Here is a 24,809-nt window from a genome sequence, read left to right on the forward strand (position 1 = left end):
TGAAATATCCGAATAAAGGTTTTTAAAAAAAAAAAAAAAAAAAAAAAAAAGAAAATCCAGGAGAGGTTCTGGGGGAAGATAGAATACGTGTAAAATTAGCCTCGGTTACCAGTGTAAGCAGGTATGCCGAGCGCTTGTGGAGAGCCTTACTTACGTTTTCTGTCAGATTTGTCGTGGTCAGGCAGCGGTATGTTAAGATTCGTCCCCCTTAATGGGCTTGTGAGGGAAGTATAACCTTCGTAAGCACAGGGACTTCCGGGTCACGGAATGTCCTGGGAATGGGAATGCGCCATCTTGCATTGATATTTTCAGGAAAGTTGTTTGGAGGTATAAAATTATGAGCCATTGGGTGTGAGGGGATAAGAGGGTGGGTGAGAGAGAGGTGAAGGGAGTATATCTTCCTCAATAATTAGAGTCGAAACCATATCTCCAATATCACCGTAAGTACTCATTCTTCTATATTAAGCTATTGTCGGTTCGTTGGTCCCTAAGTAAGCGCCATCTTAGAATGGTAAAGTTAAATATATTTCGGCACTTAGAGATATGTACTAACCTCTTATAGGTCCTTCGAGCACAAATTCATAGAGGAATCAGTGAGGTACCCTTGAACTCAGGAGACATTCTTATAGGATTGGTTATGTGACAGATTTGAAATTAACTCTAGACACATTAAGGTGTTAATTAAAATGAAAACTAATAACAAGTTAAGATTCCGCTATTGTCGGATCACAGGGATATATTATACAGGTATGTTTTTACAGGTTCCACTATCCTAATCATGGTTTGAAGAATCCAGTGGCTACTGGAAATCAAACGAGCAAGCCTAACCCAACATCTGCAAGAAGTACTTTTCAAGCACTAGAACGAGCTGTTAAAAAAATAAACTTCCAAATGGTGGGAGGCAGCATCACTGAAAAAATACCTTGAAACAGATAGAATCCCTAGAGGTCTACGTATACTAATTTTCCCTCCATTGGACACCTTAAATCCGGAATATATTGAAAGAATGTTCAAATAATATGATCAGACAACTAATTGATTTTGCTGAAGAAGAATATAATAAAGCCAAAATAAAAGTGGATAATCTTACCAAACATTTCGAAGATTCAAATTGGAATGACTTGACGAAAAGAATTACGACATTCTTAATAAGCTTATTGATGAATTTGATGAAGAAATAATCAGAAGAAAAAAACGTAAATTCTGTTGTGATCAACTTGACTATCAATTTGGACGGGTATACATGTTTGGAGGAGGAGGAGGGCAGTCATTAATGCTCATGGATTTTTATGTCTGGCTTGACAGTGCATTCATAAGCCAGATCTATTGGCATTGCCAATGCTTGTTATCTTGGTAATGGGCGCAGATGGAGGTGTTTGAAAATGAAGTATAGCATCAGGGATTCATCATAGTCAACATTTTTGTACGATCAGAAATGTTTGGCCATTCAGACGTCCAGATTTGATGCATTTTTCATGGGATACTGGAAGAGAGGGTTTGAATTGCTGCCCACATCTTTTGTGAAGAAATGTATAATGGTGAAACGATCAGTATATTTGCTCCATCAGAGTCTGCGACAATGCAACAATTGTATTCCCTGGGATACCCTGCATGTAACATCATCGAGATCTCACACATCTCTCTCTATGGATGCCAGGTTAAGCTAATAATAGCCCCATGTAAAATTGGATTGTGCAATAAGAGAAACTGTAGAAAGTAGCTCACTGAGAAGAAGAACCCAGCCTATATCACTTACAAATAGACACAAAGGACCGGGTCACACAGATATTCAGAGAAAGCTAGTGTGCAGCTCAGATTTACACCAGCCACCTAATATTCACAAAGCCTTGCACTGGGGAACACCCAGAGTTGCCTAAAGAATAGAAATGAATTACACAGAGAATAGTTGGCCTGTATTTTAAAAATGCTCCTGTCCTCTCCAAGCCTGCTTTGTATACAGAGGAATGCCTATTGGGTGCCTCTACCTGATACCTGTTGTACCAGTTACATAGAAGGCAGCAGCATTTCCCAGCAGTGGTAGTTGTATTGCCATGAGACATTCTCACCAATATTCTCTCTAATTTTTTTCCTGTTAGTGTGGCAATGGAGGGTCGCTGCGCATGCCAGCCAAGGCTATGTTCGCTGAGGACACATGAAGACTCACTATGTAAGTGAGCGCATCATGCGAGCTATCAACATCAGGGTTCTTTACCGCGCCTAAAATCAATTACAATTTGTGTAGTTTGATAATTTTTAGTTGTATGTAATAGTCATGTCTGAGGCAGCTGTTATAACGTAACTGCATCCCAATCTAAAATGGCCACACCAGCACCCTGAATAAAGATATGTGTACCTTTATGGTGTGCTAGTGTTAGAGGGGATCCTCTGGTTTAATATGCATTAAGACAAGTACATCTCTCCAAATATCTGCAGCATTAAAAACTACACTGGCCAAGCCAATGAGTGTGGCATTGGCAAGCTTGTGGTGTATTCCTTTGGAAACATATGCAAGATGTATTATTAGGTCAAAGTAATATGCAAATACAAAAAATTAAAACGTCTTAAGGTGGCATGCATATGTTTGCAAAAAACAGAAAAAAATTACCCATCGCTTGCAAAAATAAATAATAACATGTTTGGAAGGCAAAGGTTAGTCCACCACCTTTGGTACTGAATGGACTACTTTTTAGGTGGATGAACACCTGTGGAAAAGCAATACATTGCCACTCACAGTGCAGAGAGACAATAGCTGGAGCGAGCAGAGCAACAGGCTCTGTATTTAAATATGCATATGTATTTTTATTATGAATTGTTTGGAAAACTTGCGAATGGCTATCCATCTAAGCCTGTCTCTAAGGGCCACATGTATCATTATTTCAAAAAGTGATTACCTAATTGCAATTCTCTGCGAATAGCAATTAGGTAATCGATGATCGAATGCGTGAAACTCCATGAGTTTAATTTAGTGTTCCCCAAGGGGTCGCAAATCGACCTATGTCATTAATATTAATGAGGCAGGTTGCAATTTACGACCCTTTAGGAATTGCTAATATTACAGGGATGATGGCCTTCTGGGATCAGCAGACCACCATGTCTTTGATTGCTTTTAAATAAATCCATTCCTTAGGTAGAAGATAATCGCTGCCTATTTCGAAGCTAATCCAACAAAACACAAATTGAAATTGAAATTACGATGTTGCCTACAAAGGTTCTGTCAGGTCCCACAAGACTTATCTTCTACTTGCGGAAGGATCCCACGGGGACGACGTGGACAACCACCTCCTGCACCCTTTTCTACCCGGAAGGATCGAATACCACTAACCAGGTCAAAGAGGGGACCGGGGGAGGCTGCCAAAGGAAAGGTGAGGGCAATGTGGTGGAGGTCGTGGTGGGATACCCTCTGTGGTTCTTGGGCTCTTGTGTCGGAACCACCTAAGGACGAGAGTGGAGGAGAGAGTAACAGCTGCACTAATAAAAGGAAACAAACACAGGCAACACAAAATGTGAGCCCCAAGTCGTCACCTGGAATGAAGAGCGGCTACGCTGGTACTGCAGAAGATAGGGGATACGAATCTCCACATTGCTTTAACGTCTATGAGGAGCAAGTCCATACATCGATGGGAGATGCAGCACACGTTAATTGTGCTCTTGCGCTGGCTTGAGGGGCAAAGTAAGCGCGACTGTGTGCCGTCGCACGAGTCGCGAGTGAAGGTTGAACAGCGCTCATGCGCTGGCTTGGGGGGCATAGTAAGCGCGACTTTGTGCCGTCGCACGAGTCGCGAGGGAAGGTAGAAAAAGCGCTCCTGCATTGGCGTCGAGGACAAGGAAAGCGTGAATTCGTGCCTTCGCACGAGCCACGAGTGAAGGTTGCAAAGCGCTCCTGCGCTGGCTTTAGGGATAAGGAAGTGGGACTCCGTGCAGTGTGCACGGGTCGTGGGCTCTGGAGACTTTGGGCGCCCTTGCGCGGTCCGGATAGCGAGTCCGGTTGCTGGTGGAGCCGTCGCGTACGCTCCTGCGTTCCTGCGAAGCTCCGTGGCAAAATACGAAGCGCCGATGTGGGCGTCTTCGCTCCTGATATGTGGATCTTGCCAGAAGTGCCGGTCGGCGGGTGACGTTGGCTGTCGGATCTCCAACAGCTAGAGAGCTAACCTGTAGGCGGACTTCCGTGGGAGGAGTCTCGTCCCGGAATGGAGAACGCCTTGCTTCCGATCTGCCAGAAACGGGGAGACTAGCGGGAACATGACAGGTTCCTTGTTCAAATTTCTGCCAGAAGCCTAATCTCAATAATACAAAAATATTGTGGTCACAGGGATCCTGGATACATTGATGACATTTCTTTCATATGTGCAGGTGAACAGGAGAGCCTCAATGAATTTTTAGAATGGCTCAATTTATGTGACCACAACTTGAAATTCACAGTCAACACAAGCACACATTAAATAGAATTTCTAGACATATGAATTCGAGAGGGATCAGGAAAACTTTAAGTGGATCTATTTTCCAAACATACTGCACATAATACACTACTTCATTTTAACACCTATCACCCGAGGAACCAAAAACAGGAATTCCCTTTGGTCAGTTCCTTAGACTAAGACGCAATTGCACTAACACGTGCAGATTACGATGAGAAGACTATCACTATGAAGGAGAAATTCTGCAAATGTGGCTATCCCAAGAGACTGATAAGGGAGGCCAACAAAAAAGAAATATTCTATGATAGAGATCATCTTAAGTGGAATTAAAAAACTCAAAGTGACCCTAAATTAGGATGCATTACCAGACATTCGGTACTCAATGTAAAAGTAGGACAAATTGTCAATTCCAACTGGCACATTCATAACAGCAATCTGGAGAACAATACTAGGATCCCCAAATCCATGTTCGCCCACTGGAGGAACAATAGCCTGTAGGACAATACTGTGCGATCATGGCTCCCCAATGAGAGGAAGTTCATTAGAAAAACCATAGATGGAACGCATCCCATCAAAGGTTACTTTAAATGTGGCCAATGTTTATCTTGTGAGAGAGCTCTAGAAACATGTATCCACACACATAATGGATATACCATACAATCATGCAGAATTACAAATTGCAAAACGCAAAATGGGATTTATCTTCTGATATGTCCATGTGGACAGGGTCATGTGGGCGAAACAGTCCACAGCTTCCATATTCACCTGACTGAACATTGATCAGCGATTAAAACTCAAAAACTAAATGCCCCCACGATGAAACATTACCTAGACAAGGAAACTCCACCAGAAGATTTAAATAAAACTTATTTTAGACAAAATCATCGCACGAGAGGGTAAAGATCAGGCTGAAGTAAGGAAATTACAGGAGGTTTTCTGGATATTTACGCTCGAAACACACAGTTGGGGTTTAAATAAAGTGATACCTTGGGACAATGCGATTTGATATGGGTGACAGAGGTTAAGAATTGGAATACGGTCTGTAAATTCATGTAGCTACATAAACACATTTTTAGAAACACAGTCTGTCTTAAATATACTCCCCCGTTATTTCCAATCAGGTCACTAGTTAATGGAAGGAGAGTCGTAGGCACTTAGTAGCACATTTGCAACGTTTTTACTGTCTATCAAGGGATACGTAATAGGCATCTCTGCCAATCTACATCCCCATAAGGTCTGGTAGTAAGTCTGTGTCAGTTCTAATATGTTCACTAGAGCTGAGGACACTAAATGCTCGGGTACTTTAAACAGCAACTAAGCATGTTCTCCTTCTGTTCCAACATGGTGGCTGGAGTTAAATATATTATGCACCTGGCCAATTGGCATCCATATGTGGTAACTGCATTCACAGATTTGATCCTTTCCGTGAGTTTACTAGGTTCAAGTCCATCTACTACCTTATTGTATAGATTGAGGAGTTCTAAGCACCCTTTCTTTATGTTTTGAATTGAGTGAGTTCCCTTTAAGGTGGCCACCTTTTTAACATAGGATCTCTCGATGGTTGTGAATGAACAGTTGGTCCGCCCCGGGCATATAAAACACGTGTTTTTGGCGTCCTATGGTAAGGCGGACACTGTGGCCAGCTTACGATATACCTGGGAGTTCTCTCCAGTGATCATATAGGTAAGAGGATCCCCCTCAACTAAGTTATACATATCACCTTTAACCCTGCAAGGAATTTATTGAGTGTCCCCAAGATAGTTATCTTGCCAGGGAGCCTTTTATCTATAAAGTGTCTTAAATTCTGGTAACTTTAAGTACCCTAGTCCATATTAAGGCAGTTGAAAACAGTCTGTACACCAGTATGTTTTATCTGTCAAGTCTTAACCTAGTAAGTAAGTGGTTGGCCGAAATGGGTCAGCCGAAATCGACTGATTTTAGCAATAATCAGAGCCATATTTTCTCATTACACTGACTGCCAATACTGAAATGGAACTCAAGCTTGGCTTGTATACATTAGGAAAGTATGTACGACGAGCGTGTCTGACACTTGCCGCATTTGCGTGGGTTTATTAGAAAGACGGGCTTTACTTCTATTGCCGACATTACTCTAATTGTTCTTTTGAGGAATGGCATCTCAATTTGAGTTCACGGGCACAATTTTATACTGTAACTGGGCTACATGCCAGGCCCATATTTTTGTATTATTGAGATTAGGCTTCTGATAGAAATTTGAACAAGGAAACTTTATAGGCAACATAGTGAATTCACATTCAATTTGGGTTTTGTTTGATTAGCTTCGAAACTAGCTATGAAACGGATTCATCCCCAAAGAACAAGGCTTTCTAATAAGATCGTGAAAGGACTTCCCGTCCACAATTTTTGTGGAGGAGATTTACAGGTAGAGAGAGTATAGGCGAAGTATTTTATCTGTCTAATGCTCCACTCACAGTTTCTCATACATCTTACTGTGCTTACCTCTACTTGTCCTACAGATAGTGCGGGCTTTCTGCTTTCGTCGTCATGATTGTCTATATAGACCTATCCGTATTTTTTCCAGATTCCAATCCCGTTTGGGTAGGCACAAAAGGTATGGATCTTTTACTCACTTATCTAGGCCATGGTGTGGTGATGGTTAGCAGTAAACACTGGTCACTGCATGGATCAAATATTTTCAGTGTGATCAATCTGTTGCGGGAGTTTTTAGTAAAAATATGTCTTCTTTCAGTGAAGGGTTTTAGGCAAGTGGTTTTTCCTTTAGACTGTATCACCTGTCAGGTAATTTAGATGTTATGAATGAACCGCTTAGCAGGACTGTAAGTTGTGTGTCTGCAGGATCTGGAAACATTTTGAAATGAAAATGTGGCATTGAAAGCATAAATCTTTAGCCACAGTTCTGAATAAATAAGATTAATGATCTGTAAACAGCATTATTGAATCATCTATAAAGAAATGCAAATATGATTTTGAAGTTGAACATAAACCTGTAAGTGACATTCTAGAATACTATCACCTCTGTAGTTACAGAAAATAATTCTTTAACAACTGTCTGTCTGTCCGAGTTGCACGTAGAATGCATGGTTCTGAATGAGAGGACATGTTATGCTATTTTATGAATTCCAATCCTGTTTTCATTGACACCTGTGTTAAAAACAATGAGGATGTACTGTTCAGCTAAAAAAGAATAAAAACTTACAAACAAGAAAAGACACATAAAAGAATAGAATTTTGTATAGAAGAATAAAGAACTGAAATGATAATCACAATCCACTGAGCTGCACATGTTTATGTGTATTTGTGTGAGATGTTTCCATGAAAATTCAAATTGAAAGGTTGACGGGGTTCTAGTTTCTATTGAGAGTTTTCCCTGCCCCAGTACCCGTATTGAAGCAGGGGGTCCTGTGCTTTTTTAATACATGGACATAGGGAACTGCATTAAAAGAAGGTGGTTTGATGACCCCTCTGTGAATAGCAACCAGTGTACACTGTGGAGGTGCTGGATGACAACAGGGATCCAGGATACTCTTCTGATGCCCTAAGAAAGCTTTCTTAAATGGAAGTAAGGAGGATAAGTAGTTAGGCCATGGTGAGGCCTGTAGAATAGCATTACTTAGAAATAAATCAAGAAATAATATATTGTATCAGCAGTATTGAAGCAGTTTATGAGGTACATGTGTAAGTAGCACATTCAGTCGAGTCCAAATAAAGCCATACAATCACATATTCTGCTGAAGGGGAAAATGAGACAGAAAGAAAAACATCACTAAATGCATCTTCGCTTTAGCAAATGTCGTCCAAAGATGGCCGCTGTGAATGAGTGTGTATCTGTTATGGCAATCTTTGCATGGATTTTGGTTTAGTTAAATAAATCTCATTTTAAGATGTAGACTTGTGCACATCCATAACAGACATCTTTGAATGCAAATTGTTAAAATAAAACAAAAACATTTGTAGGTCCCTGCTACTCATGTACACACGTAGGTGGTCATGTTAAAGTGGTCAACATTTTAAGATGGCTGCCTGCTGATAGTGTGCCCAAAAGTGCAAAAAAGGATTGGACTAAAAAGTCAGTGGCAAGAGAGAGTTTGAGAGAGTGAGGATGTAAGAGTGGGGCATGGGGAGCCGGGTGAGTGAGGAATAAAAAAATAGTCCCTCCTAAACACTGCAAAGCAAGATCTGACATCGGCAGTGGAGTTATAAACCATAACATAACATGATCTATATTAGGATACATCATCTAATCAGATCACAATGACACCGAAATATTCCTGGGTGAGACAAACACAAGAACAGGGAGGAAAGACATCAAGCCAGGAGCAGGGAAGCAAAACGACAAAGGCTGTCACTCACAAATGATAGTCTGCCCCAAAGCCTGCTCTAAGGGTATGTTATGTTTTGGAATCAATAGGTCTTACGAGCTGAAGCTGAATGGTGTCCAGACCTAAAAATCTTGAAAGACTACAAAACCATTCAGAAAGAGAGTGAAAATGAGACAGAGTGGGACAGAAGTTAGCAGATGTTGGGGAAAGAAAGAAGAAGAAAGATTTCAAGGATTTATGAAAAAGTGGAAGAGTGTGAGAGCGCCTGCTGGCAAGTGAAATTCAGTTTTAAATCCAAAGCCACAGAAAAAAAGCCTTTGAACACTCAGGTATTTCTGAGATTGAAGCCGTTTTTGGAGTGTTAGGCGCAGTGCTGATCTATGTGATGAAAACAATGCTTGGGCCTGGCTGTTAGCCCAAGAGCTAATGCATAAAATTTAAAGTCAACAAGCCACACCTGAAACGCACACTAACCCGAAAGATCAGCAATTCCACCGAAACGTATGGGGCTGATCATCAGCTGGGCTCTGATAACAGCCAGCTTTAGCCTAAATATGCACACACACACACACACACATACACACATACATGCGCAAATGAACACATAGGTAGCAATACTAGTTACATGCTCCATGTTCGCTTCTTCAAGTCTTTTTTCCATGGAACCTTTGCTTTGTTTACATAATGCTGCTAATCTGAGCGCAACAGAATTTATGAGAGGAAAAACGTAGTGCAGATGTAAAGAACTCCGCATAAGCCGTGAATGAAGTTAAAGCTGTTCTTTATTAATATTCACCAACACAGGCTCCAGGAAGGTTGGAGCGTAATAAACGTCAACCCAGTTCGGCGATCAGCTGTCAACTGTCAGAACTGACAGTTCCCAGCTGATGACCTCACAGCAGGAACGGTGTCCGCGCAGGGACAGTCAGAAACAATAACATATACGGTGTCCCTGCAGGGACACACTACATGAATCATAACACATCCTCCCTCTTATGGAAGAGAAGGAGAGAGGGGAAAAAGGGGGGGTTGAAGAGAGGAAGGGAAGGAGAGGAAAAATATGAAGAAAATGTAATGCAGTCTACTCACAAATGTAATCTTTGAATTTCATTGGAGGACCTAAAAGCCTACCAGCCCTGCTTCTACCTACGGGTAGGGTGGTGTCACACACAGGTGTAGGAGGCAACCTATGTATGACTCTTTCCGTTGCGATCTGGGCGGGGGGTACGTCCATGTGCTCAGAGATGGGCTGTGTGATGTGGTTGTCAGTTGTTGTTAGAGGTGTCGGGTATTCATAATCAGATTTATAGTCTGATGCGCATGGCATTGCTATGTTGCTTGCATGCACTTCAGAAGTGTCATTGGACAAATCAACGGGCCTGGTAGACTTGGCGTTCTTCATGGTATGTTTGGAAGCAGAGAGGTTAGCGAAATGCCACACCCTGCCATTACTCAAAAGTGCGGAATTGCAGTACACCTCACGTACAGATAGTGGTGGAGTGTATCTATTCTGACCCTTCGCTATGTGACCAATTCTTTTTACCTTGACAATGTCTCCCACCTTGAGTTCTACTGGTTTGCACCCGTGCTTGTTGTCGTATATTTCCTTGCCTCTGGACTGAGCATGCATTAGCCTTTCCCTGACTTGTAGAGATGACCAGTTTACTCTCTTAGCAGCCTTGACCCAACCCACATTGTCCTTTCAGAGAGGGGTCCTCCCCCGCATGAGTTCGAAAGGGCTGTGTCCAGTTGTTTCACATGGTGTGATACTGTAGGCCCACACAGTTTTAAGAGTCTCTTGTTTCCAGTTGAGGTTGTTGCTGTTTGCCAGCTGGATAATTCCTTTTATTACCCGGTTGAATCTTTCAACAGCTCCGTTTCCGGCCGGGTGGTAGACAGATGTCGTTTTGTGCTCAATCTGGTGTTTATGAATGTAATTCTTGAAAGTTTCAGACAAGAATAGTGCTCCGTTGTTACGATTTGCTTAGGGAGCCCTTCCCAGTAAAGATGTAGTCCATGAACTTGACTATGTTAAATGCATCAGGTTTCTCGATGAATTTTATTTCTGGCCACTTGGTGAAGTGATCAGTTATTACTATTATGTACCATTTTTCTTGCTCATCCAATACAGGGCCCATTATGTCCACGCCAATGCTCTCCCAAGGCATGCCAGGGCACGGAATAGGGTGCCGAGGTGGTCTGAATGTCACCTGTGTTTTGTCTGAGTCCATGCATAGAGTGCACTCCCTAACAGCTCTTTCTACATCTAGGCTTATGCCTGGCCACCAGTACATGTTCTTGACTCTGCTTTTTGTTTTAGCAATGCCCAAATGTCCTTCGTGACATATCTTTAATAATTTACTTCTGATGCTATGTGGCACAAACCTACCGCTCCTCAAAAATAATCCGTTCTCATGTGACAGTTCATTTCTCAGCTCCCAGAAATGTTTACGTGGTTCAGTTAGTTTACCTTTGCTGATCCATCCCTGAGTCATCATACGTACGACTTGTCCAATGCTACACTCCTTGTCTTGTTCCCTGAATCATTCTTCCTTCGAAATTCCGCTGGATTGTTCAAGTACGTTGGCAATGGTGGCCTCATCCATTTCAGAAGCGTTTTCTTTGCCAGTTTTTTCTACCGGTATTCTGCTTAGAAAGTCTGCTACCACGTTCCTAACTCCTGGAACATACAGGATGTTGTACATGTTGTCAAACAAACGCACGGATAACCGGGCTAACCTTGGAGAAGCCGTGTACAGACCTTTCGTGGTGAAAACTTTGGTTTAAGGCTTGTGGTCAGTGCACAATGTCACTCTTCTTCCCAAAACAAAATGCCTGAAATGTTCTAAAGCCCAAACGCATGCCAACGCTTTGCGCTCAATCACTGAAAAATTCTCTTCTGCAGGGGTCAGTGAACGTGACGCAAAAACTATAGTGTGTTCCGCACCCTTGGAGTCCTTCTGGGTGAGTACAGCGCCCAGTCCTTTAATACTTGCATCTGTGGTTACAAAGTTTTCTAATGCTGTGTCAAACCCTTGTAAGGGTAAGGCAGTGCACATATCCTTTTTTAGGTATTGAAAAGTTTTGTTGCATTCTTCTGTCCAATCACATTTGTTTTTTAGTTTTAGGATTGGTCTCAAAACGTGCTTTTTGTGTGAGAAAAATGAACTTGGCATAGAACTCCACCATACCCAAAAAGGATCGCAGTTCATCCTTATTTTTTGGCACAGGGGATTCTTTTATAGCCTGAATGAGTTCCTTTTTAGGGCTGATTCCATCACCGGTTATTTGGTGGCCCAGATAATTTACAGATGTGCTTGCGAATTTACATTTGGAGTGCTCAGCTGTTAACCCTTTTTCATTCAAAATCTCTAGAACTTGTTTGACCTTTTTGTCGTGCTTATCCCTCGTTCTGCCCATGACAAGGATGTCGTCCTGGAAGAGTAGAATGTCTGTAATCCCCTCAAAGATGTTATGCATTAGCCTTTGAAACATTGCGGCCGCCGAAGCCAGACTGAAAGGCACCCGTGTGAACCTGAAATACCCATAAGGTGTGATAAACGTGGTCAGCTTCTTGCTGTCCTGATGGAGGGGTACCTGGTGATAGGCAGACTTTAAATCAATGGTGGAGAACCACCTAATGCCCTTGGTGGTGGCTAGCATTTCATTAATTTTAAGGGAGAGGGTATTGCTCCGCAACTATATTTTGATTTAGGTCCCTCAGGTCAATACAAAGCCTCAACTTGCCGTTGGGCCGCTTGGCAACGACAAGGGGTGCGACCCATTCAGATGCTTCTACTCTTTCTATGATTCCGTCGTCAAGAAGCTTGCCAAGCTGAGCTTTAACTTCATCTCTTATGGCGAATGGAATGTTTCTTGCCTTGTATACCACAGGGGTATCAATTGGTTTTAATTTGATTCTCTGCTGGTATCCTTTAAGTGCACCCACAGCCCCGCTAAATACTCTAGGGTATTTGTCTAGCAAGGTCTCGGCATGGTCTTTGTTTTCTTCCACACTCAGCACTGGGTCCGCTTTGCTTGAGTCTAGGATTATACCCAGGTTGCCCTGGTCCATCCATCCTAGCACCGATGGTCCTACCTTGGACACGTAAAGTTTTCCTTCGGACTCTCTCCCTTTGTATACAAACATAAGTTTTCTGTAGCCACAAACATCAATGGGCTCTCCAGTGAAAGATTTTTTTACAATGTCAGGTTTTTCAAGCTGTTCATCAATTCTGTGTTTGAACTTCTCTGTCCATACCCTTTCATTTACTATAGTATACGGTGAACCAGAGTCTGCTACTATGCTTATGTTCACACCTCCTATTGTCATGTTGCATATAGGTTTTCTAGTTTTAGTTCTTCGATATGTAGCATAAAACATGTTTATATCGTCTTCTTCAGATGCGTGCTGGTTGGTTTCCTCTGCTTCTTCCACTATTTTTACTTGTCGTGGCTTCCGTTTGTTACACGCCTTGTAAAAATGACCTTTGACACCGCAATATGAACACTTTACTTTACGTGCAGGGCATTTTAAATCATTAGCCATGTGTGATGTGCTTCCACACCTGTAACAGTGCCCCCAGTTCTTTGTTTCAAATTTTTTGTATGTCGGTTTGGTAATCTTCCTGTTCCAGTTCTGTTTTGGGTTTTGCTTAAGATCACTTACTTTGCCTATGGCTTCTACCTCCTTTTTCTCTTTATTTTCAGTTAGAACTACTTTAGCACAACATCCAGTTAGCTCGGCTTTTCTTGCTATGTCAATGATGTTTTGCAGGGGATATTCACCCTTTGCCCATAAACTGTCTTGGATGTTTTCGTTGGATCCTTGCATCACAATTTGATCTCTTATAAACTCATCATGGAGGTCTCCAAAGCGACAATTAATAGCAAGATTTTTGATCGCAGACACAAAATCGTCTATAGATTCTTCCTTACCCTGTTTCCAATGGAAACATTTATCTCTATCTACCCCTACGCAGACTGTAGGTTTGTAATATGTATTGAGGTCATCTATTGCGTTTATAAACACATCTCCTTCATTTTCAGCTCTTATTTTTTTGTGTATCGAATTGTACACCTTCATTCCTCCTGCGCCTAAACAATGTATTAGCATTTTATATTTGTTTTCTGCTTTTACTTCTTCATCTTCTTCTAAAGTCGAAATGTAATTGAGGAAATACTCCCATTTTAGTGTCGGTTCACCCCCACCATGAAGGAAAGTTTCTGGGGGTGACAGGTTCCATACACAGCCTCATGCCATGCTGTAGTAAGAGATGAGGAATACAGGGGTGGTACGATGTAATTGCTTAGCTGCTTGCAATTTGTTTATGAATACAGTTACTGTTTTTTTTTTTAACCTCTAAATTGGCTGGTCACAAGGTATGTGATTATATCTATATATTTTCAATCTACAAAAGGATACGAGGTGTCACAATGTTTTCACTCTCCTCTTATGCTAAATGCAAAGTATTTTTAAATGTAATTGAAAGTTGAACTTTGTATTTCTTAAATGAAACACCTTATATGTTGTGGGAGGCGTAGAGCTATTGAGTCAATTTCTGCAACATAAATGCCTTTTACTTGTCAGACGAACAATACTTAGTTACGCTTATATTTTTGTATATTGAATTTTTCAAACATTTGTTTACACAATTTGTATGCAATCTATACGTGCGCACCGTTTGAATGCGTTTTTCTTGTTACCTCGTATTGAATTCTGTTCTTTATTTTGAAAGCTGCTCCCACTTGAAAGTCCTTCCTCTGCTCCGCTCCGGCTGTATTGAAGTGAAGCGTTTCTATTCAACAAAAGATCGCGCTGACGTTCGTATACACGTAAGCTAGACTGCAACTTTACTTTTCCTTAAAGATGGCCGCTTGATGTTGAAGGCGTGCGTCTACTTCGCTGACGTTGTATCTCAGCTGGTTATGACGTAGACAGGAGCTTTTCGTTACGGCGGTTGACGAAGGTTCGTTATGACCGTTGAACTTCCTCAGAGAGTGTCGGTTGGTGACAACTGCATTTTTTCCTTCAATATTTAGATGTTAAGGTTGGTACCAACCAACGAGCTTAACCTTGGAATAAGTAGATTTTTGCTGAAACTTGTATCTTGTTTCTTTGATGAAGTGCAGCTTTTTGCGATAAAGGAGGTCTTTTTTTTTTTTAAATCTTAAGGTTTTCGTAAGCTTCAAATATGCAGTTTTGCCAAAGTTCCTTTCTGCATTTTATTAAAATTTCTTTAAACCTTTTTTTTTATATCCTTCCTTTTTGCGAGCTGACAGAATTCACTTTTGTATTACTTGTGAGTTTCCAATATGCCACATACCCGTTTTATTTTTCTTCAGACAGAGAAACCGTTTTTTTTTTCGTCACGATGGATTCTCTTTCCACCTTTCTTAAAATGCAGGGATTTTTGCTTTTCTTGCGTTGACTTATCCTTAAGTTTACTTTCTTTGTCGTGGGTTCTTGTGTTGGTGACCGTCGCCACTTTGTAAAGAACTCCGCATACGCCGTGAATGAAGTAAAAGCTGTTCTTTATTAATATTCACCAACACAGGCTCCAGGAAGGTTGGAGCGTAATAAGCGTCAACTCAGTTCGGTGATCAGCTGTCAACTGTCAGAACTGACAGTTCCGAGCTGATGACTTCACAGCAGGAACGGTGTCCGCGCAGGGACAGTCAGAAACAATAACTTATACGGTGTCCCTGCAGGGACACACTACATGAATCATACAAGCAGATACAAAAAAAAAATAGAGCTTGGCAGCTGTGTGCAAGAGAACTGATAGTCTCAGGGAACCCTTTGTGTTGCCAGTAGTTGGAACAGATGGCAGTGCTGCATCTTTATGGGTTTTAACAGGCATCTGAAAGACAGACGATCTGGGGAAAAATGGATGTTCATAAAGATAGGCTTTCTTGGTGCATGGAGTGATGTCATGGAAAGTTTATACAGAGTTTAATTTTTTTTAATATAGCGTCAGATGGGGGAGGGGTTTTGGGTATCCTGAGAACTAGGGGCATATTTACAATAAAGTGTCAGAGCGCGGAGCTGCGCCAAATATTGGCAGTACGGCGTTTGACATTTTCAAAATGCAGGGATGTACCGTATTCACAGGAATACGGCACACCCCTGTGTTTCCCCTAGCTCTGGTGCAAAAAAATCTGCCTGGTGCCAGAGCAGGCACCTTGCCGCAATGTTGCAAAGGTGCCTGAGTTGTGGGGACGATTGTTTACGTGCAGGAAGGGACATCTTCCTGCACATAAACAATCATTAATGGCGATTTGTACCTTCTATGTGTGCTGCAGAATGCAGCACACATGGAAAGAGCAAAAAACGACGAGAAATTAGTAATTATTTCTTGTATCGCCATCGTAATGCCTGGTATTCCATAGCTTTAGTTTTTGGTGCTGCCTTATACTTGCAGATCTGGGGAAATGTCAAAAAGCAATGGGTGTTGCGGTGGAATTCTAGAGCAACATCGATTGCACGCCCCCTTGCCACAGAGGACTGTGGCAGAAAGGGGCATATCTACAAGGTGGCATTAAGCCAGGCAAAGTAGCCTAGCACCATCTTGTGAAAATGCTGCGCCACTGGAGCATAAAAAAAGTGATGCTCTGGTGACGGTGAGGGCTTGTAAATATACCCCTTAATTTGCTGAGAGTTTGGGGGAGAATTTCTATGGCATGTAGGTATTGTGTTTGTAAAATCTGATGACCTTCCAGGTGGTGCAGACTTGTTTGAATATGAAGCAGATTTTATCGGGGAGCGGTGGGAGTCTTTCAAGGCTTTGCAGATGTGGTCAAAGGTCCTTATTCCTGTGATAAGACGAGCAAGCAAGGGGCAGTGGCTTCAAAGAGCAGAGGGAACTGCCAGAAATACAACTCAGGGTGGTATTACCATGGAGATCATGGATTCATGGAGATACGCTTGGGCTGCAACAGCGATCACCTTTCAACATACATTGACCACGGCCAGGGTGTTTTATATAGTGCAAACCTGCTGACGGGGCAGTGGGATGGTGAATACCCTGAGATTTGATGGACAGCAATACGTAACGCTGATGTACGTTTTTTGGGTACCTTTGACCCCTTTCTGTGGTTGGGGCTCTGGGCCTGATGGACTGGTGGGGGTCTCTGTACCTGGTGAGGGCAAGGGTCAAATGCGTAAACAGTATATACAGCCACCTTGCAAATAGTTCTGCAGCAGTTTGACCAGATCTGCATTTAACATCTACTTGAGGATCACAATGACGTGGATCGCATGAACCACAGGCCAGAAGAAACCACTGAAACACGGGGAGCACGGTGCAGCTCCAGCGTGGACGCTGGACACGTAAAGTGCCATTCGCATGTGTGTGATTTTATCACCGCAGCAATTCACCCTTGTGTTAATTGTTCCTTGTGCTAATAAATATATAAAACTTTATAAATAAAACAAAATAAATTCATATTTCTACTCAACCTTTTTGCCAGGCTGGAGCGTAGACTCCTAAGGAAGGATGAGAATTTTTCCTGCCACAAACTGGAGTGAACAGTAGTTGCCCTGCGGGCACACTGACAAGCAAGTAACCCACTGCCCTAAATGAATCTGTAAGTGGAGTTTCTGGATGCTGCTATAGGCAGGAAGACTAAACGAAAGGGCTTTTTTTGCCATTGTTCCCTGCATATCTATGTGATTTCTTTCATTTCCATGTTATAAATGTACAGGTGTATGAAGTACTAGGGCAGGCTCAAAACTGGTAGTACTGTACAGCAAGTAACTTCGTTAACATTTTGTACCACTTGTGTTTACATAACAGGACAAAAAGACAAATCAGATAGATTAATCAAGCGAAGATACGTCATGAAGAAAGCATCCCTATGCTTTTTTGCCTCGCATCTCAGAAAGATAGGGCGCAAGTGAGATCTTCATAAAGGTAGAAGCCAACGGTACCCTAGTCTGATATGGATACATGCACATGATCTTCTCTGTAACATACAAGTGTGCAGGACACCATTTTTATGAAGCATTCCAGCAAAACCTGGGATTACCCACCCTATATGGACTACATTCGCCATCTCAGCCACAACTTTTTCATTGTTGGATCCTGGCAGCAGACAAGATAACCAATAGAGGTTTTCAGAATTGAAATATATTTTTGATCAAACAAATTCATTGTTACTCATTTTTCTTATACAACTAATAAGCATTGGCAGAGCCAATAGTCCTGGCTTGTTTTAGGTGTGTCTGTTATTGTGTTATATGTATAAGTGCAATAGTTGAAAGCATATAGAGAGTCGCCAAAGTACTGGTCAAGTAGAACACTATTGGAAGGACAGGATTTTAGCTACACCGTTAATGACGTAAGCCACGTCTCTTGGACAGGATTACCAGTTACGCTTGCTTATGGGAAATCTTGAAGTGGTACTGTAAGGTTAGAATACTGGGAAACGTCCACCCAAACTGATGTTTGGTCAAAGAAGGCAAAGTCGGTTACCACAACTACCTATGAGAGCTTCAGTGTCATGAAGAAGATGTAAAACAGAGAGTATTAGCAGAAGAACAGGTGAAAGGATATGCTGACAAGCAAAGACATGCCAGAGCACAAAATGACAAGTTAGGTGATGTGGTTTAAGTTAAGCAACTACAAACAAGAAAATCCAAAGGTATACTTGATCCAAATCTTTTAACTGGTAAAAAAAATAAAGGGTTGGGCGATTTCTGGATAGAATAAACAGAAACTTATAACCAGAAATGTTTCATATTTTATAAGCTTTAAACAAACAACCAGTAAAACAATTTGCATTGAATCTGAACGTAATCATCATGAAAGGACGTGTGAGAACAGGTCTGATTCAAAAGACATAGGTATGCAAAGTATATAAGATTTGCCCTTTCTTCTCAAACTGAACTGTTTTCGCGCCCAAACGTTCGAGATAGAAGTTATATTAATGGTAATAAAAAAAGAGAAACTTCAAAGAAACATCAAAGATTGATTTAGCAATACTGTTTCATATAATTTGTTGTTTTGTTTTCCTTTATTTTTTCCTGTTTTATGTCTTTTTTGTTGCATGTAAATAAGAAAAAAGGGGTGGGAAGTAATGATATCGTGACGTGGTATTTTAAAGTTAGAATATCTAACCTACAGTGGTAGCTAAGTTAGGAATGTTGTGTTTAGGCTGGGGCTGAGTGGCAGGTTACTGAAAAGACTGCTTGAAATAAAATATTACTTTGAAGACGTTACGAGAGCCTACACATTTTCTTCTGAAGACACTACTGCTTTTGAGGTCACTTCCCTTGCACAGACCTCTCTTTTTCAGTCCACTCAAAGTCCTCTAAATACTGCAATAACATTGCACCTCTACAAAACGTAATCAATACCAATAACCAACGCTTGCGTGTCAGGGATCAGTCTAGACCTCCCAACCACGCCATGTTGGAGCCTGGACTCCTTGTCTCAAGGAAGCAGGGTATGAGACCAGTGTCATATCAGTCTGAAGGGGTGATCTGGATTTGTCTGTGGCTTTTGGACGCGTCTTATATCGGCTTCTTTCATGGCCTGCCCGTCATCTCTATGTCAAGCTTTCAGCAAAGGGGCTATGATGTTGCTGAGAATCAGCATTTGGCTGTGCCATTATAAGTCCACACACCTACCAGGATATAGCTGAGGAACCCCAGGACAACAAAAAGAACCAAGACTACCATATGAGGAATACGCTTAGACTGTGCAAAAAGGCAAACAAACAAAGCAAAGCCCTACCTAGATCCCAACTAACGGGAGAGAACAGAATGAGGGGGGACAAATAAGGTGAGGGAATGGGAAATTGGGTGAAAACTAAGCAGAACAGAAAGCCATAACATGCAACGGAAATTTGCCGGGATTGCCCGGAAATAGAGTTCCAAAAGTGATTAAACAGAAGGGTTAGTGGTCTAGCTCATGGCCCCAGCTTCTATTGGCCAATTCTTCACTTCACCCTCCGACCAAAATTCCATTTATGTGTGAATGGGACATATGGTCTGCCATATCGCCTCACACTGCTTTCTGTATCCTCCCGTAAGGTATATGCGATCCTTCACTGTGATGTCGGTCAGATGCTTCCTCAAATTTCTATCAGCACCAGCCAGCATTGAGAAGATTCCCTCCTCTGGGATGTTGTTGGTGATCTAACTATATTTGGGTATCTAATGTGGAATTATTTCACCAAATGGGGGGACCTGAACAAAGAAACAGGTGCCCAAGTGTGTTCTGATAAATTGTAAACCTTCCAAGCAACGAGAAGGATGACATATTCTAGCTGACCATCTTGCGCCCTCAAATCAAGAAGGCATTCTACCTTGTATGCAGGGTGATCCTTCTACCATGGTGGGAGGAGGAAGACTTTCTCTAGCAGACACAGCGACTTCACTTGAAAGAACAGTACAACTGAATGCAATTACCACTTGTCAGGTAACTATAATCTGACTTCTTCTGCCCCTACTAATTCCTGAATCTGAAATTTAGGATAACATTTTAGGTGTGTGCGTGGTATCGAAAAAACTTGTGGAGTGGATCCAAACCCTATCCCGCCTCTTGCAATGAGTATTAGGTTGAATGTGCGTATCTGCTGACTTCTTATAAACTGCCATGGCTGCCAAAAGATGCTTGTACACTCATTGTCTGATGTTTCTAATGTGATGGAACATTGAGATACTGACTGTAAATGGGTGGGGCAATGCCGTCTGGCAGCATACTTAAATTTAACCTAAAGATACAATAAAATGGATAAGTGCTCAAGGAATTAAATGAAGGCTTATTGTATGCAACTTCTGCCAGCAGAATCCACTTGGTCCACTCTGCAGGATTGTTCATTAAGAAATATCTCAGGTAGTGTTCAGTGACCTAATTCAACCCCTCTATGAGTCAATCTAATAAATCAATCAGGGGTTTGTATCGCGCAGCTACTCACCGATGAGGGTCTCAAGACACTGAGGGGGGGAGCTGCTGATCTGTCTGGGTGCTGGGTTTCAGTCGAAGAGCCAGGTCTTGAGATCCTTCGTGAATTGGGTCAGATACGGGGATTGCCTGAGGTGGAGAGGCAGGTTGTTCCAGGTCCTGGCGGCGAGATAGGAGAAGGATCTTCCTCGGGTTCTAGTCTTGTGGATCTGTGGGACAGTGGCCAGGGCCAGCTGTGCGGAGCAGAGATGTCTGGTGGGTGTGTGGGATAAAAGAGGTGGTGGTTCAGATATGCTGGTCCTGCGTCGTCGAGGGCTTTGTAGGCATGTGTGAGGAGCTTGAATGTGATTCTTTTGTTGACTGGGAGCCGGTGGAGTACTCAAAGGTGTTCGGTGGTATGGCTGCGGTGGGGTATGTTGAGGACTGGGCTGGCTGCGGCATTTTGAACATTCTGTAGTTTTCTGGGTGACCCAGGCATAGGGTGCATTGCTGTAGTCGAATCTGCTGCTGATGAGTGCATAGGGGACCATCTTTCTGGATTCGGTAGGGATCCATCTGAATGTCTTTCAAAGCATGTGGAAGCATAATGAGGATACAGCGTTTATCTGGCGGTTCATTGTGAGCAAGGAGTCCAGTATGATGCAGAGGTTTCGTGTGTGGTCCGTGGGGTCGGGGGGTTCCGAATGCTGCGGGCCACCAAGAGTCGTCTAAAGTTGAGGGGGTGGGTCCCAGGATGAAGACTTCAGTCTTGTCCAAGTTGAGTTTGATATATTTTTCAAGACAAGGGGACCCCACAAATGAGAGAACCTGGGGTATATGCAATATATTTTGTGAACAGTGTTGAGTTTGAGGCAGCTATCTTTCATCCAGGTGGCAACGGCCTTCATCCTGCTGTGGAAGTTGTTTCTGACAGCTGTGGGTTCATTGGTGAGGGAGAGGATCAGCTGGGTGTCGTCGGCGTAGGAGACGATGGCTGTGAGTGGGACCATGTAGATGTTGAAGAGGGTGGAGCTCAGGGAGGAGCCCTGGGGCACTCCACAGCTGATCTTTGTGGGATCTGAGAGGAACGGGGATAGTCTGACTCACTGGGTTCGAACGGTGAGGAAGGAGTGGATCCAGTCCAGGGCCTTGTCATGGATACTGGCATAGTGGTGTGTTGAGAGACGGTGTCGAAGGTGGCCGAGAGTTTCAGAAGGATGAGTGCTGTGGTTTCACCCAGGTTGAGGAGGGACCGGATGTCTTCAGTGGTGGCGAGGAGTGAGGTCTCGTGCTGTGGTTACTTCGGAGCCAGATTGGGAGAGGTCCAGGACGTGGTTCATTTAGATTAACTCGGAGAGTTGGGCGTTGATGGCCTTCTCGATGACCTTGGCTGGGAAGGGGAGCAGGGAAATGGGTCTGAAACTTTTGAGGTCTCTCAGGTTGACGGATGGCTTCTTCAGCAGGGGGTTAATCTCTACATGTTTCCAGTCACTGGGGAAGGTGGCGTTCTCAATGGAGAAGTTATTGGTGCATGAAGCTTGGGGGTGATGGAGGTGACTGCTCTATGAAAGATGGGGTGTGGGCATTGGTCCAAGGGGGCACCAGAGTCGATGTTCTTCATGGTCTTGAGTGTGTCTTCTGTGGTGAGCGGGGTCCAGCTGAGCAGGATCTGTTGGGGTGCAGCATGGTTGGATGCGGTGGTGTCGGGCGTGGTGGGTGGGTCATGGGTGTTGGAGCTGTCTTAGATCTGCCTACTCTTGTGGTGGAAGACGGTGCAAAGTCTGTTGCAGAGGTCTTGGGAGGGTAGGACGTCTGTAGTCTCGCTGTTGGGCCTGGCAAACTCCTTGATGATGGCGAAGAGTTCTTTTCTGTTGTGTGCATTGGCTTTGATTCTATCTTGGAGGGCTGTTTTCTTACTGGTTTTGAGGAGGAGGTGGTGCGCGGAGACGGCGGCTTTGAAGGTTGCTTGGGTTTATTGGGTTTTGTTGTTTCTCCATCTCTTCTCGAGTTGTCTACAGGTGTGTCTGGACTGGTGGAGGGCAAGAGTGAACCAGCTGGCTTTCATATCTGTCAATCAGTTTGTGGACAGTAACTAGCAAATCTAAAATGTACAATCGCAATGTGTAAATTCGACCCAGATATTTGCCAGGACCTGAGACCCTCCATCACTTGTAATATTAACAGGAAGCCAGGGTAGTTGAAAGATGTGTTCCAAAAATGTTTTTGACTCTTTTACTGCTGGGAGTCTTATGAAATGTTTTGGCTTGATGAAGTAATCTACCATCATATGTACCCACATCAAACAGAAAGTTCCACAATGAAATCTATGGGAATTATGACCCAAGGCCGTTGTGGAGTAGGAAGATGTAAAAGACAACATAAACACTCTCAATCAGTTGGAGCATGTAATGTAAAAAATCATACATTTCGGTTCTACATTTACACACTTTTTGTCAATGCATATGAATGGAACCAAGGACATGTGACGAAAGGAAAACCTGCAGATAAGCTCTAATAAGCAAGTGCCAATTGTTTCTCATGGGAAGAATGAGGAAGACCTTGGTGAAACTCATACAAGTCACACCAGCAAGACCTGACTCTACTACTTTCTAAATTCCTTGCTTCAAATTGTCAACTTCAGGAGGAGGCTAAGCTTTTCTAGAATGTTTCAGCAGAAATGCAGTATAAAACACAGGATAATATGCTTGACACTCATTTAAAATGTGTGTGAGTATGCGATAATACTAATGATTGAGTGAGCTTCAAACAAATACAAATAAGAAATAGCAATTGATTAATGAAAAGTAACTGCAGGTGCAAAAGTACCCATGAGCATTTGCATTTTCATAGAGTACATGTAAACATTAAGGCACATTTGTGAGTGAATTCACTTTCTCATAGGAGGTGTAAGAATCCTGCTTGTCTGCAGCAAGGGCTCTTAGCCTGAGCACAGGCTGTGCACTGTGAACGTTTTGACCACCAACTAATATGGGTCTCAAGTCTTTCATATTCAGTTGTCCAGGATGCCCAGCTACTGGCGCATAATCACACCGACTCAGGACCTGGCTTTGTAGACTCTCCTCACACAGGTCCAGAAAATTCTAACGAAAGAGCAAAGACCCCTCACTGTGTCAGTGGACGCCAGCTTTTGTTATCCGCGCCATGATGACTCTAATGAATCTTGTTGAGAAAGATGTTGATGACATGTCGAGTAGTGGCGACGATGGTCAAGATGCAAGGAGGAGTAAAACTAAAATTTCCCTCCTCTACAGATCAGAATAGACTAGAGCATCAGCATTCCCATGTCATTTTCCACATCTATATTTGATCTCGTAATAAAACTGGTTGAAAATAAAGGCAAAGAATCATGTCAGACATTGGCACACTTCATCAAAATCAAATATAACACATTTTTATGATAAACCCACTCATTTCAGGATTAGCTTCTTCAAGATAGTGTATCAATTTACGATGACTATCGATCATAAATAGTGTAATTTCTTTATTAGAGCTAGACAAGGCTCAGGAGTAAAATGCCAATGATTAAAGTGCTTCGGTTTTAGGATGTCGTTGAGATAAAATTGTTTCGATGGCATATCAGTCGACATCCGTCTTTACAATGAAAGGTAAGTGTATATCGGGGTACCTAAAAAGTGGTAAAGAAGAAAATGCTGCTTTTAAAGTTTGAAAGACTTGGTAATGTTTCTTACTCCAACAAAATGTTTTTTTTTCCTTAGGTATCTAAAAAAAAAAATAGAGGCTCGCTTTCGGAGTGCCAGAGGGCTCTTCTCTAAGCCCTACTCTGGTTAATATCTACCATGCCCTATTAATTGAGATCTCATGGGGAGGCTAATATATCCTATGCAGATAACACACATTTGTTACTCACTTTTGTTCATTCTACTCCCCCACAAAATGGATGCAGCAGAGTTATCTTCAGTGCAATGCAGACAAAACAGAGATTTTCTTGTTTGGCAAAGCAAGAAATCTATCAACCAACTTTAATTGGCCACAGGATATTCGTCACTTCCTTCTCCTGCCTGGTTAGCTAAGAAGTTGAGAGTAAGAATAGATGGGAAGTTATCTTTGGACACTCAGATTGGGTTAGTAGCCAAGACTTGTTACGGTCTTCTGCGTTCTTTGAGTACATTTTTGGTTGGACTTTTTTCCAGTCGAGACTCATA

At 42.4% G+C, this 24,809-nt stretch overlaps 1 protein-coding gene across 1 annotated transcript in view; it reads left to right on the top strand.

Annotated features, from left to right (window-relative positions):
* LOC146821907 (protein FAM200A-like) overlaps window positions 1-2,156 on the top strand; it is a 41,361-nt gene extending 39,205 nt beyond the window's left edge. Inside the window, exon 4 of the mRNA XM_085609933.1 lies at window positions 2,097-2,156. Within this exon, the coding sequence (XP_085466059.1) occupies window positions 2,097-2,156 (60 nt within the window). The remainder of the gene's footprint in view (window positions 1-2,096) is intronic.
* Window positions 2,157-24,809: the final 22,653 nt, after the last annotated feature.

Source organism: Triturus cristatus, chromosome 6 (assembly GCF_964204655.1).
Source record: "Triturus cristatus chromosome 6, aTriCri1.1, whole genome shotgun sequence".
NCBI classification, from domain to species: Eukaryota; Metazoa; Chordata; class Amphibia; order Caudata; family Salamandridae; genus Triturus; species Triturus cristatus.